The sequence below is a fragment of the Enhydra lutris genome, unplaced genomic scaffold (genome assembly GCF_002288905.1).
Source record: "Enhydra lutris kenyoni isolate GAN:26980312 unplaced genomic scaffold, ASM228890v2 scaffoldscaffold5, whole genome shotgun sequence".
Classification (NCBI taxonomy): domain Eukaryota; kingdom Metazoa; phylum Chordata; class Mammalia; order Carnivora; family Mustelidae; genus Enhydra; species Enhydra lutris.
Genome location: NW_019154089.1, coordinates 30,452,506 through 30,467,556, shown reverse-complemented (window position 1 = coordinate 30,467,556; position 15,051 = coordinate 30,452,506). Strand labels below are relative to the sequence as shown.

The 15,051-nt window shown below is 49.1% G+C and overlaps 1 protein-coding gene across 1 annotated transcript in view; it reads right to left on the bottom strand.

The window, feature by feature from the left end:
* LOC111141010 (ADAM metallopeptidase domain 19) overlaps window positions 1-15,051 on the bottom strand; it is a 111,391-nt gene continuing 96,340 nt past the window's right edge. Inside the window, exons 14-23 of the mRNA XM_022493326.1 lie at window positions 14,292-14,487; window positions 12,917-13,025; window positions 11,454-11,658; window positions 10,412-10,489; window positions 10,187-10,295; window positions 9,010-9,154; window positions 8,048-8,132; window positions 7,504-7,728; window positions 2,720-2,872; window positions 1-2,002 (exon numbers count right to left, since the gene is read on the bottom strand). Coding sequence (XP_022349034.1) covers window positions 1,949-2,002; window positions 2,720-2,872; window positions 7,504-7,728; window positions 8,048-8,132; window positions 9,010-9,154; window positions 10,187-10,295; window positions 10,412-10,489; window positions 11,454-11,658; window positions 12,917-13,025; window positions 14,292-14,487 — 1,359 coding nt within the window. The 3' untranslated portion in view covers window positions 1-1,948. The remainder of the gene's footprint in view (window positions 2,003-2,719; window positions 2,873-7,503; window positions 7,729-8,047; window positions 8,133-9,009; window positions 9,155-10,186; window positions 10,296-10,411; window positions 10,490-11,453; window positions 11,659-12,916; window positions 13,026-14,291; window positions 14,488-15,051) is intronic.

The window sequence follows — 15,051 nt, the reverse complement described above, 5'->3', positions numbered from 1 at the left end:
TTTTTTTTTTTTTTTTTTTTTTTTTTTTTTTGGCCAAGGTGTTTTCACCTTTACTTTTGAGGGACCCAACCCTGAGGCCTGGGGCATTTGAAGTTACACAATTACACAGAAGGCTGTCCCCTGACCTAATCAGGCAGCAAGGAAGGTGGAAACTGGCTCTGGGGATCAACCAGGGCCCAAGTCTGGGAGATGGAGGCATGAGTAACAGTCTACCTGAGGGAAAAGAACCTCATTTTTCTGAGATCTTTCTAAATCCACCCCATGTGTGTTCCCAGGTGCGTATGCCAAATCTCCCACTTGTCCAAAACCCGAGAACATCTATTGAGCACCTGTTGTATGCAGAGAACTGTAAGGGGGCCCTGGGTTGGTGGTTGGGAGTGAAAGCTCAAGCTTCTTCCTTGCTTTGAGGTTTTCAAGAGTGAACAACGGCTCACTGCAGGAGGTGGGGACAGCACAGCACCCTTCTGGGGGTGGGAGGCCGTCACCAGAGAACATCTCCAGTGACGAGTCGTCCACTTTAGCAGAGCACCACATAGCCTTCCTTCCCTGCACCGGGGCTGGGGGGGTTGGTGGGGGGGGTAGTACCCATTGGAGTGCCATTTCCCCAGCTGCTCCAAGTTCTTTCTGTAAAGGTCAGATAAGGGCAGTGACCAGAGGAAAGAACACAAGGAAGTGGATGATAAAAATCCTGGTGTTCCCAGCTCCGATTCTGTTCCATCAAGACTGTTGGCTGCTTCTCTACAGATCTCTAGAGACAGGTCAGCTCTCTGCTCAGAGGGCAATGATCATGCCTCAAATAAATGACTAGGCCTAGGGACAGGCTGGGGCGTGGCCCCTTTGCTGCCATCCATCCCTGAGGACCTACCTTAGATTTCCATCAGGGAGTAGAGGGTAAGAACTTCACCCTACCAAGGCCACAAAACACAATGGCAAATAAAGCTTCGACGCTCTTGAGACACTCTTGAGAACCACATGGCAAATCCAGTGGCCAACCCTTGAGGCAGGCTCCTCGCTTGTAGGTTGCGAGCACCAGGTCTCCAAGAGGCTGAAGTGCTGAAGGCCCACTCACCACACATCAGGTAGGTCAGAGCTGGGAAGAAATTTCTGAAGGAGAAATCAAAAGTGCCGAGCACTTGGAAAGAGAAGAAAAGAAAAGGCAACCAAGAATGATTCCGAGTTGAGAGCCACAACCTTTGGCGTTGGCTCAGAGGAGGCCCAAGCCTGGTGCTCCCTCTGCTGTCTACACTGCCCACAAGTAGTACCTGTCAGAGTCAGGGGGACCCGTGTAAGTAAGGGGAGGTGGGGCTTTCGGGGAGAGGGGGGAGGGGAGGGGACTTCTCTTGGTCACATGTGGCACAGACCCAGGAGTGGTGACCTCAACCAAGCCCTGGGCAGGGCCGCGATGGAAGCTGGTTTGACCCTTCTCAATCTCAGAGCTAAAAGGGATGAGTAAGCATCCGGCCTCTGTCTAGCTTGGGACTTTCAAGGAAGACAGAAGCCGTGGAAAGCTCTGAGGCATGGATGGCTTCTCCAACCCAAGCCCTGGGCCGAAGGGCTGAACAGGACCTTTCCCAGCTGAGCTTACAAGCTCCGACAGCCCAGACCATCCCCACTGGCACCTCTGAGGTGATGGGCCAGCAGGAGGGAGGTTGGAGAAGAAGCCGCCATTCATCCTCTTCAGTGCTCTCTCCTCCCTTCCCCAGGGCAGTATATTGCACAAAACAACGCTTTGATGACATCGGATAGTAGTCTCTCTGGGCCTCCCAGGAAGCTAAGGAGGCACTGAGTCAAGAAGGAGATTTCCGGAGATGCAGTGGTTCTGGGAGGATGGAAAGAGAGGAGGAAGGACTTGGAAGCGGCCAGACATGCTTGTTCCAGACTCCATGGCCAGGATCCTCTGGGGGGGTTCAGAGTCCTCAAGGAAAGGCAGAAGCTCCTTCAGAGGGGTCTAGGTCTTCGAGCCGATCATCCCCCCAGCCCTCTGCGATCTGTATTCAGGAAACTGTGGAAAGACAGAGAAGAGAGATAGAGAGAGAAATCAGCTAAATGCTGACCAGTAGAGTCGACGGGAGCTGTCCTCTGGCTTTCGGCCGATCAGAAGGATAAACAGACCTTCAGGTAAGAATGGATTCCCATAGAAGTCTGTCACCATGTCTGTGTGTCCACTGTCAAGCCTCCAGCGAGAAGCCAGGTGGGGGCCCCAGCCCGAGTTGCAGGTCAGCCTGCAGACTTCCCAAGCCTGGTGGGAGCCCAGGGCAGTCAGCCAGTTTTCTAGCCTCCTCCCCCCTGCCCCGACTCCCGGACTGGCAGCCTGAAAACGTCAGCCCCAGGGAAGAGGTCAGAAGAGGGGCCGTTTGTAAATCGTCTCCCATAAGCTGGCGGAAACGAACTGCCTTGACCTTTACAGCAGCCTGACGGGCTCGAGAGCGAGTTGCTCAGAGTCATTCAGCAGGAGAGTTGTAGACCGTCTGGAAGCCATCATAGTTCAGCCTCCCAAGCCTCTCCTAAGAAACCAAAAAACTCTAGCCCTAACTTAAAGGAAAGTCATATAGGCACCAAGTAACACTAAGCTTTTGTCCTTGGCTTTTGTTCGGGAAATTCACACCCCTGCTAAAAGAGGCAGGAATTGGTCTGTTTTCTCAACCACATTCTTGCCTCCTTGGAGCCCCATGGCCCCAACTTATGCCTTGAGGGCTTCCAAAGATTTCTAAAGACTCACCTTTGGGACAGGTGCTCCCAGAGGCCGGGGCTGAAGAGGGGTAGTGGCAGTGGGCTGCAGGATGGATGCACCGCCTGGCCGAGGGAGGCTTTTGCGGCCTGGCACTGGGTTTGCTGGGAGGGCCTTCTGCGGTGGCCGCGGCCTGGAGAAATCCTGCGGAGAAAGCCACAAGCCTCACTCGAAGGCCAGAAGGGCCTATTTGAAAGAAAATGCTCCCCAAATATTACTGATCCAAATCAGAGGAGCAAAGAGATATACTGCATGGCCCTATTTAAAAACAAATTGTGGGGGTTCCTGGGTGGCTCAGTGAGATAAAGCCTCTGCCTTCTGCTCAGGTTATGATCCCAGGGTCCTGAGATCGAGCCCCACATCAGGCTCACTGCTCAGTAGGGAGCCTGCCTCCCCTCTTCTCTCTGCCCGCCTCTCTGCCTACTTGTGATCTCCGTTACATAAAAAATAAAATCTTAAAAAAAAAAAGAAATTGTGTGCATGTGTCTACAGTTTTAGGGAAAAGCTTTTCTGGACAGCAAGTTGGCATTATCTGTTAAAATGAGAAATGGTCATTCTCCAATCTGATCATTTCATTTCCTGCTATTTGCATAGGCACGCAAGAACGAAACTGCAAGGATGTCGCTTGCAACACTGTTTGTGACAGCAAAGGCAATCACAAAGAGCCCAAATGACAAGTTAGCCCAAATGACAAGTTATATAGTAACAGATGAAGTGGTGTTAGTGGTGTTTGAAAAGAGTAAAGCAGGGCGTACAGCTGAGATGGAATGATGGTAGAGAGCCATTGCCAGCTGACATACAAGTCGGAGAGGACGGTTTATGTAAAATAAATCACCACCTTGTCCCTCCATCACCCCCCACCCCAATGTCAATGTAAATGTACAGAAGAAAGTCAGAAAGGATATAGACCAAACTGATAACAGAGGTTAGGGATGGGGTGTGAGTGGGGAGGGGGTCATCCAGGGGAACATTCAATTATTTTTAACATGATCATATATGTGTATTACTTGAGTAAATTAAAAAAAAATTTTTTTAAAGAAGAAAACATATTTTCTGTACTGGTTTTCTGTGGGTGGTGCAATTAATGGGATCTTCACTTTGTGCTTTTGTATTTGTTTTGTTACCTTCTCAATAAGGTCTTCCCTGACCACCTTACTTAAAATTACAACACCCCTCACCATAGCTTTCAGGATTCCCAGACCCTTTTATCCCAATCTCCTTTTTTTGGAGGGGACGTATATATCACTTACCCCTCCTCCAAAATACCATAGAACTTACTTATTTCTTCTTTTCTGCCTTTCCACCTGCCACAAGACCAGAAGCAGGGGCAGAGTTCCTTGTCTGTTTGGTTCACTGATCAGTGCCTAGTACACAGTAAGCACTCAACACATATTTGTTGAATAAATAAATTTTTGAGGGGCACCTGGGTGGTTCAGTTGGTTAAGCATCTGCCTTCAGCTCAGGTCATGATCCCAGGGGTCCTGGGACTAAGCCCCACATCAGGCTCCCTTTCCTTCTGCACCTCCCCCTTGCTCGTGCTCTCTCTCTCTAATTAGTAAATAAAAAATATTTAAAAAAATAAATTTCTGAGCTAGTCAAAATTCTTCAAATACGTATTTCTTCTGCAATCAATTTTTTTTTTTTTTTTAAACAGGGCGAAGAATGGACCATACCACCACTCACAGAACCCTAAGACTGTGAGGTGTGAGACAGAAGCCAATTTCAGTCACTGGGAGTTCCAGGGCCCAAAGTCCTTGATTGTTCCCCTTCCTGAGGTCCCTAGCAGGCCTAACAATGGCCAAAAGGCAAGCAAAGGGAGAGGGCAGGAGCAAATCAGAGAAGTGGGATTTTGGGAAAGAAGCTTCTCATCCATCAGAAAACAGAGCAGACACTAAAGCTCAAAGAACAGAAGAATAGCAGATTCTTGGAACCCAAAAGCCATGTTGTCCCACTCCATCCCTTCCCCCAAGGACAATGCAATCCCCCACCCTTCCAGCCCGGACAGCTGCCAAACGGTGGGGGCTGCTGGAGGCCGGGACAGAGACCTTCTGAGGGAAGGCAACAGCTGCGAGCAGATGTCAGGCTGCTGTGGGAAATGCTGTGTTCCTGAGCTGCTTGCCGTGCAAAATGAGCAATCGCGGGGCAGGGCGGGTATCTGGGCAGGAGCCGGGCAGGCAAGGCAACACCAGGCCTCCTGCAGCAGCATCCTGCCACAGGCCACATTGCAGACCCAGCTGGGCTTGACCAGGGACCTCAGCCAGCACTGCCAGAGGCAGAAACAGCCATGAGACGCTCTGGCCCACTGCTCACTCAGGGGGGCAACACCTCCCTCAGCCAGGCTGCGTGAACCAGACACGGGGGGCATCAGCAATTGTTCCCCAAGTCCCATCCGTTTTCTCTCCTACGCATCTCCCGTCAGCTTTGATCCAGCACTCCTGCCACTCCCTGCTCCGGGCTACCATCATCTCTCCTCTGGGAGGCATTTAAGCCTTCCGACTAGCATGTCCAGACACCCGGTCACAGCCCCTCACATCAGCAATTTATACTGCAGCTGGAGGGGACCTTCCATTTTTTAAAACCAGTGTTTTAGAGTTGAACTGTCATATGCATATAAAAATGTGAATCATAAATGTACAACTAGATGAATAATCATGAAGTGAACACACCTACGTAATCCCTACCCGGGGCACGACAGAAGATTAACAGCCCTAGGAGCAGCTGGGGGTCCCTCCCAGCCACTGCATCCTGCTCCTGCCTAAGAGGTAGCCCAAAGAGCAATCCTTATAAATGGAAAAGTGGATCATGTCATCATGCCCCACCACGGGCACCATGCCCCACCACTTGCTCTACATTCCTTCCCAAGGAATGTAGAGCAAAGCCCTGACTGGGGTCTGGCACAATCTGGCCCTTCCTGATTCTCCAGCCTCACCTCATAGCTCCTCAGGCCCAAAGGAGCTCCCTATCGGCAGGTCTCTGGACCAGGAAAAAGCTCTCCTCTAGAGGTCACCTCCTCAGGGAAGCCTTCCTAGATTTCCCAGAATAGGTCAAGTCCCCCTATAACTCTCTTTCTGAGAACCCCGACCCTCTCTTCTCAGTACTGTTCCCCAGTGTAACTACGCATATTGGGGTCTCTTGCCCAGTGGAATATGAGCCCTGTAAGGCTGAGCTCGCGTCTGCTTTGCTCACTGCTGCCCAGTAGGGAATAGAAGAGCTAGCGAACAGTGGAGCTGAGATCTAGACGGTGAGTGTCCCCAAGGCAGAGTGGTATCTCATTCAGCTGGGGAGACCCCATGGCCTAAATGAGGAGCTGGCACACAGGGTGGTAGAGTTTGGAGTCAGACCGGGATTAAATCCTAGCTCTTCCAATTACTAGGTTGCGGCCCTAAATCCCCGGACTTTGGAATGAGACTGTATTTGGAGGCAGGGACTTTAATGAGGCAATTATGTTTAAATGAAGCCATGAGAGTGGGCCCTCATCCAGCCCGACTGCTATCGTGAGAAGAGGGAATCTGGACACAGAGATATCAGGCACAAAGGAAAGACTGACCGAAGACACAGGAGAAAGTGACCACCTGACCTGCGAGCCAGAAGAAACCAACCCTGCCGACAGCCCGGTCTTTGTTTCTAGCCTCCAGAACTGGAGGAAGACAACTTTCTGCTCTTTGAGCCCCTGGTCAGGGGGTCGGTGGGACTCAGTTAGGGCCCCAAAGCCAACTAATGTACTCTCTGCCTCCTCTCCTCATTTCTGCCCTCTTGCTCTTTTCCCTTCTCCCCTCTCCTCTCTCCCTGCCAGGCCTTCCTCTCCCTTTCTGCATGACCATTTTCCATCCCATTCCTGCCTCAGAGGAGAAAACTGGGGGGCCGGCAGCTTCACGCCACAGAAGCAAACCTGACGTGCTCAGCTCTGCTAAACTGCAGTGTGGCCCTGTGTCCGGGGGACCCTCCCAGAGCTGGGGCCAACCCTGCAGGCTCAGCCAGGCCCAGTGGAGCCCCTAACCATGCCCAACAAAAGCTGTCCCAGGAGGAAAATAAACAAGTTGCCCGGCTCACTTGAGCGGTCACCCCCAGAACACATAGGATGGCTCTGGAAGGCACCGAGCTCGACCCCAGCCAGGGAAATGTGTGTGTCTCTGGTGTGGGAAATTCTGCAAGAAGATGCAGTGGGAGCCATTCGCGCACAGACAGGCCAGATAAGAGGCTGCTGGCAGGTGACTCACACCTTCCAGGGGCCCCTGCCCCTTGACCTGCCCTTGAATTAGCATCCCCCGTCAGACTTCCCAATTAACAGAAGGTATAATTTGTTGGGACAAGCACTATGATGAGAGAAGTACAAGGGCACCAGACTCAGGCTTGAGGGGTCAGAGAGGGCTTCTTGGGGGAAGTGGCCTCTAGGAGGACATCTGAGGATGAACGGGAGGTGGCCATGCAGAAGTGGGGGGAGAGGCTACCAGGCGGAAGATGAAGCATTTGCCAAGACTGAGAGGAGCACAGGGAACTGAGGGAGTGAGGGAGGTTCATTGTGGGAAGAAGGGAGGTAGTGGCCTGGTGTAAAAAGGCCAACCCAGAAGGTAATCCTCTGTAGTGTGGGGGCTGCCTGGGGAGTCCATTTCTCCACGCTCACCAGTCTCCCACTCTGGGTGCTCCCTGCGTTTCCCAGAATGCAGGTAAGGCGGTCCGCTCCCGTCTCAGAGTCCCATCCGCACAGCCTGCCACTCCCTATTGCTGGCAGCCCTGAAAGCACAGCCCTAATCCAGGGCTGCTGGGAATCTGCTTACCTGGGAGAGGATGCAGTTTGGGGCCGGGGGGACAGGCCGGCTTGGAGGAGGCCCCCTGGATGACTCCTTCCGCTCTACTTGAGACCCAGCCCCCGGGGAGCTCCTGGCGGTCCTGCTGAGTGGCGTCAGCAATGGCACAGGTGGGGAGCCACCATGCAGGTAGTCGGGAGGGGGCCGAGGAGGAGGCTGGGAGGGCTTCCGCAGGGTCTCGGGGGTGTTGGTCACCTGTATGCATGAGACAAGGGATTCCTGAGAAACAGGAATCCTCAATATGCTGCAAAACTCAGAGAGCCCTTGCACGTCTCACCGGGATGGCCGGAGGCCAAAGGGAGGACGTGTTGACATACCAAACCCCCAGGGGCCCAGGGGTCAGGTGCAATCTTTAAAGTCCTGAGGGGATGTGAGAACCAGCAGAATCTCTCTCAAGCCAAGAAAGTGGCTTTTGTTACCAATCCCACAAGCCCACAGAAAGCTTTTAGGAAAATCCAGCAGGGTCCTGGGGATAAAGGAAAAGCAGCCAAGTTCAGTGGTGCAAAGCCCTTACCTTTCGCTTGCCCTGGGGCGTCTGCAACTTAAACGTTGGGTTGGCGTGGCCAGTTCCACTGTTCTGAGACATCCTGAAGGGACAACTAGTAACAAGGATGGGGTAGAAGGAAGAAGGGGAATGTTCATTGAGGGTTAGTGTCTGAGTTCCCTGTGGCCCAGCACGGCCACTAAGCAGCTAAACCCCCCCATGTCTGCTCTGGACAACGTGAGATTAGTCCCCCTGAACCCCGGCTCCTTACGTGTGGAGACACTGTATGGCCAGTAGAGAACTCTCAAGGAAAGAGAGCCAACCTTTACAAAACAGAATTTTCCTTGACACCTTCTCTTTTCCCTTTTGTGAACTTTCTTGTTCAAGGAGACACAAGGATGTCACCAGCTATCCACCAATTCCCTCAGGCGTAGATCCAGGTAGGCTTAGGATTTAAAATCCTCTCCAGAACAAGTATAATTTAACAGGGGACTCAGAAACCATATACCCCCGGGACCCAAAGGAGTGAATTGCTGGGGGGAAAAAAAAGCCTTTGTCTTGAGTGGATGGCCAGCCACCCCTGTGACTGACTTAGGCTGGCCAGTCCATCTGGGTTGCCTCAGTTTCCTGCTCTTTGAAATGGAAATCCAGACAATTACAAAGAGGATGGCAAATAGATTTCATTTTGTATTCCAACTGGAATTGGTTAGAGACATTCTGCTGAGGATTCTGAAGTGAACACTAGTAGAGAGAACTTACAGTAAGATCAACTAGTAATGTTTGTCATGGTGGTAAAGCAGGGCAGAAAAGAAGATGGCGGCATGGATGTCTCACTTGCCTTCTCTGAATTAGACCCACTACCACAGGGTGTTTTTGTTTTGGGGGTTTTTGTTTTGTTTTGTTTTGTTTTGTTTTGCTTCTACCACATTCTACTTACAAAAAACGTTATGACCCACAAGTGGACCCAAGTCCTTTCTGGCACCCCATCATACCTGAACTGTTGCCTCAGTTTCAAAGGGAGGGCTAAGGGCTTGAGTTGGCCCAGTTTGTTGTTCTGTTTACAGCAGTAGTAGATCAGCAAAAGGACCGCCAGCATGAACAAGGACGTGAACACTCCAGCTATCACAGGACCAACACCTTCCAGAAACAGAACCCAAGTGAGAAATTCAGAAGCTGTTCAGGCTGCAGCAATGGCCTGATTCTTCTTCAGATATTTGATTTACATTTAATTTGTGTTATTTATTTTAAATAAAGAAGTATAATGAAACACACACATTAGGTACCACTGGGAAACCATGAATATTGGCTTAAACAGTCAGGTCAACTGGCTTTGTGCAGACCTTATAATGAAGTTTCTCCAGTTCCTTCTGTTTAATTGGAGCGTTCCTTTTGAGACAAGGAGCTCAAGTTCTATTATTACTTACCACTAGTTTTCAGCCCGAATATGACTTTTCTGGATGCAAAGCAACCAACCCAAAATGTTGAGAGGCTGAGACTGATCAAAGACTAGAAGTCTCACAAATAATCCATAATCTCATATTTGGTTTCATCACAGCTGCCTCAGTGTTCTCACAAATTACACATTTAAATGAACAAAATATATATACACCTGTGATATTACTACTTTTACCCATTTTATATATTGGGGTTTCTTCTCTAAAAGACTTCATTCAAATAAAAGTACTTTGCTATTAAAAAAAGAAAGAAAAAAAAACCCTTGGAAACCAAAAGGCTAGAATCTCTGTGATTTACCCTAAAAATTGTAAGTTTTTCCACATGTCTGTTTCTCCATTTTAAGCTTGGTTCATCCAAGGACTCTGAACTGCTATAATGTGCCCCAGGTTCATGATTCTTTTTGTGTGGCTGAGAAGGACTGGTCACCAGCCCCGTAGTCCAAAATGAGATGAGATTATTCAATAACCCATGATCTCTCTTGATCTCTCCCTCCCTCAAGGAGTGTCACCCTCCTCAGTAGAAATAAGGGAAAGAACAGCTGAGAGGAGCCCCACACCGGCCTGCCAGCCTCAGCCACTCTCCCACTTAGCCCCCCTTTTTGTTCCCTCATCTACAAAGTCAGGACAATGGAGCGCACTCATTCTTTGTCTACATCGTGCCACCCACCCCTTCTCACAGAAGTGGGCAGAGCCCCTGTGCAGGCCAGATACTCACTGTCGAGGGGCATGGGCCCGCTGTCGATGCTACCCCCCTGGCCCGGCGTGTTGCAGAAGGGCGGGGCCCAGCCCGGGAAGCAGTGGCAGTTCTGGTTGTTGTTGCAGACCTGGAGCGAGGGAGGGGCACATGTGTCAGCACCCTGGAGGGCTCCGGTCCGCCAAGGGGCCCGTCCCCCACCAAGGCATTGGCGCAGAGGAGCCCCAGAACCCTGGGCACACGTACCCCGTGGCCATTACACTTCTTCCCGCAGCCTTCCGTTTCAAAGAAGGAGGTGTTCCTGCACTGCCCCTCGAAGCAAATCTGTAGCGAGGAGAAACCAAACGGTCAGTCCAATGGAAGGGATGCTGGTCAGCCACCAGGAACCAGGGCTTTTACACTTAGAACGTGTGGGACTCAAAAATGAACGCCGTTTTGGGTATTTATTACAGAGAAAAACTGAAAATGGCCTAAAAAGGGGCACCTAGGTGGCCCAGTCATTAAGTGTCTGCCTTTGGGATCGAGCCCCATGTTGGTCGGGCTCCCTGCTCAGCGGGAAACCTGCGTCTCCCTCTCCCACTCCCCCTGCTTGTGTTCTCTCTCTCTGTGTCAAATAAATTAAATAAATAAATAAATGAATGAATAAATAAAACAAAAATAATAAATAAATAAAATCTTAAAATAAAATCTTAAAAAAAAAAAAAGAAAATGACCTGAAAAACCAGGACAACCTGACGGTTAACTAAATTCTGCTATTCCCTTTGTGACTGGGGAGAAAATAACAAACATTACATTTTTAAAACATTATATTTAATATAATAAATATGTTATTACATTCTACATTAATGTGTCAGTTATATGTTAGTTACTTTGTTATATACTCACATGCACTGATTTTAATATTATCCTTAAAAAATAAAAAAGGTGACAGCAGTCAGCTCTGTGAGTGCTTCACATCTTTTTTATAATTTTGTTCTCAGTTAACTGTGAAATAGGTGCCCTTATTTTCCCCAGGCTTCTGGACTAGAGTTTAGTCCATTCCATAAATCATATAATAATTTATGATGAGGACAAAAGTGATACAAGCTAGCTACTCTTTACAGGGATCCTCTCATTTAATCCTAATGACAATTCTATGGGGCAGGTCGTGCTATTGCTAACGTGCTTTATAAAGGAAGCCACTGAGGCTCGGGGAAGCTGGGAAGGTGGGATTGGAGCCCAGGCACGTTCCCTCCAGAGCTCACATTTGTCAGTCACTCCTCTCTCCCCTGAGTGAGGCAGTACTCACATGGTTGTAGCCACACTTGGTCCCAGTCATCACCAGCCCTGGGTCCAGCATGTCACCCTCCTCCTCGGGACCACGGTAGACATGGGTGCCCCGGCACCGGATCTGCCTCCCATTCAAGATGATGGTGGTATCGATGGGCACTGCGTTAGACTCCAGCGGCCGAGCCTCAGAACTCTGACACTGGATCTTCCCACACTTGGCATCTCTGAGCCCGAGAGAGAGGGAGGGAGGGAAGGAGGTGGAATCAGAGGCAGGGGAAGAGCTGGGGCACAGAAGAGCTTTGGTCTTTCTCGACCAGGAGAGCAGCTCAGATAGGGGAGGAGCCAGGGAGCTGTGTGTGCTCTAGGAACCCAGCAGGAGAGATCTCATGTGAGCTTAAGACTCAGGACAGGAAATAAGATCCTTGTCCGCAGGTAGATCTAGGCCGGAGAACCAGCCTGGGGAAGTCCTCTCTACTGCAAAGACAACTGTCTGACCTGAGCAGCTATCCACTTATCCTCCAGCCACCTCCTTGCACTTAGGGGCTGCAGCCAGAAGCCTGGTGTCAGCCCCAATGCCCCATTCTCCCTTGCTCCTGGGTTCAAGTGATTTTTGAGCCATCAATCGTCCCTCATACAAATTAACCCTAAATCACATCACCATCCTTCTCTACCTGGACACCGGGGGTTGGATCTCCTTGCCTCCTGTCTTGCCTCCATTGGAGTCCAATTTCCAAACTCCTCTCAGCCAAAGTCCAAACTGCCCTAATCATGCCTTCATGGCTTTTCATGATCTGGTTCCTGCTCAGCCATCCAGGCTCATTTCTCAGCAGCACCCCCTCCACTATACCCCAACATCATACTTAACTACATCAAACTGTTATCACCTCCTCCTACCACCAGCTTTTCTCTACTCATCTATCTACTCTCCCATGTGCCCGCACCATTCCCCATCCTGTTCAACTAGATAATTTCTCCAGATCTCAGTATAGGTGTACCTTCCCTTGGGACACCACCTTGACCTACGAAGACCAGGTTGGGTGGCTCTTTCCACAGTTCTGTTATCACCTGGTATTGTTAATTAAAAGTCCCACATATTAGCATCATACCGGCACATGGCAAATGCTCAACAGATGGGTGGATGGTTGGTTGAAATGAATGAATAAATGAATGAATGAATGAATGACAGGCTATTCAGAAGAGGGTATAATTAGCATCCCACAGAAATGACCCAAGAGAGCTGATTCCCTGCCCAACTGTAAGTTCCCAAAAGGAAGCATAGCCAGCTCTCTAGGAAGCACTGCCATCCACACTGTCGTTCTGACTTCCTTAGACTGAATGGTACATTGTCTAACAACGAGCCTGGCATAGGGGACTGACTGACAATTATTAAAGGCCCAGGCTGCTGATCTGGGCAGGAGTGAGGACAGAGCAGAAATGGCCCTGTCACCCTTCGTCTTCTGGAGTTAGCCCTAAGGTCATCACCTCATGTTGCACTTTCTGTGTTCCCCATTAATGTCTTTTCCACAGTTTCCAAAGGTGTCTCCTGCCACATTCACCTTCTCGAAGCAGAGATCAGGAGCAGGCCGGGCTCCTGGGTGGGGAAGAAACATTTATCAGTATACTAGCCAACTTTAGGTGAAGTCAGAAGCCCCCAAAAGTGCAAAGCTAGCCCTTGGTAAAGTCATGAGGTTAAGAACGTTTCTGGGGAGGGAATGGTCAGGTTCTTCTTCCTGTACCCCATCAGGTTGTTCCACCCCCAACTCCTCATAAAGACCTATTCATAGAAAAAGGTTTTATGTCAGTTCTTTATACCATATTGAGGTGTTATATTTGCGGGAGGTTTGTGTGCTAAGCCTTTTCTGTAATGAAAAAGCCATGTCCCATTTCGGATTTTAAAGTAGGTAATAAATGCACAGAGTTTTGAAGAAATAAAGTATGTATTTTTCTAAGTAGCCATTCCTGTTCCTACTTCCTCACAACCCTGAGAAGTAATCACAACTAACAGTGTATCTTCTAAAGATAACTGTATCTCTCTTCTAGAAACAATTCTTATGTATCTTCTAGAGATAATCTATCGAATAAAGAATGGCAGCAATTCTAATCACTATTCTGCAACTTGCATTTTCCACTTAATTTATTGTGGGAGATGGTTTTATTCAGTACATACAGAGTTGTCTCCTTCTTTTACTCAACTGCAGTGGGGTCTACGACATGGGTGTACCAGGATTAATTTAATTGGTCCCTACCGAAGGATATCTAGGGTCCTAGAGCTATCACTAACACTACCGCAGTATCCTTCTAAATCTATCTTCACATACATGGGCAAATAGAGGAGTAGGATGCTCTCCTAAGTAGTGGAATGGACAGGTCCAATGGGAAGCTCACATGAATTCTTATATCTTCAAATTGCTTTCCATAGGGGTTGTACCTATAGGTCTCCTCACATTTTCCACACTACATTATTACCACTCTTATTATTATAGTTATGGTATTAAAATGATATAATGATTATTATATTACTGTTTCAGTCTTTGCCAGTCCAAGATATGAGAAATCCCATCTCATAGTAGTTATAATTTGTTTCCACTTAATATAAGTGAGGTTAAATATCTTTTCACAGCTAAGGGTCATCTGCATTTCCTTTTCTGTCTCCATCCTCTGCCCATTTTTCAGTTGGGTTATTCTTATCCATTTACCCGCTCTGAGGATTTAAAGCATTGAGGAACTGGGAGGAATGCTGTTCACTGTCTCTCTGAAGGTCTACCCTGAGTCAAGGGGAAGCAGAAAGGTAGTATCTAGAGATGCCGCCTGGAAGCGGTGGGGTGGGAGGAGGGCTGCTCTGTAGGACAGTCCTTACCAGGCCCCCACAGCTGCTGGCATTGCTCCTGGTAGGTGAGGCACATGCCATTGTAGCAGTAGGCCTGGCCGCCCTCACAGGGAGTGCCGTCCATCTGGTAGAAGTTGGTGGGGCAATGCGGAGACTTGCCCGTGCAGAATTCTGGGAGGTCGCACTGCCGTGCCTGCTCACGGCACAGGGTCCCAGGTGCCAGCAGCTAAACCAAGAGGAACAAGAGGGGAAAAAATAGTCAGTCTCCTGCATGTCCTCAACCCGACCAGCAAAGGACTCGTGAGCATCCCTCTCGTGGAACAGAGTTTCCCTTTTCCATTATCCCAGGCACCGCTGTTCCGCATGACCTCATTAGCTTCAACCATCATCAACCTTTTAAGATGAATAATGACTTAGAGGTTTTCAAGGTGTTTTCACAGATGCTAGCTCATTTCCTCTTCTTAGCAGTTTTAAGAACTAGGTAAGAATAATATTTAGGCAACAATTTACAGTTTACTAAGTGCTTTAGTAAGAATGGTTACTTTTATGGAGCTCCCACTTAATGGCCAGTACGAATTATTACCTGATTTACTTTTCCTGAGAGTTCTGCATAACATATAGTTATCCCTAATTTACAGATGACGAAACCTGAGGCAGAAGAGGTTAAGTGAGGTATCAAAAAGTCTGCTGGTCAGTAAGTGGCTGAAGAGCCAGGACCACTAATAAATTCACATGAATGTGCGTGCGTGCGCGCGCACACACACACACACACACACACACACACCATTCA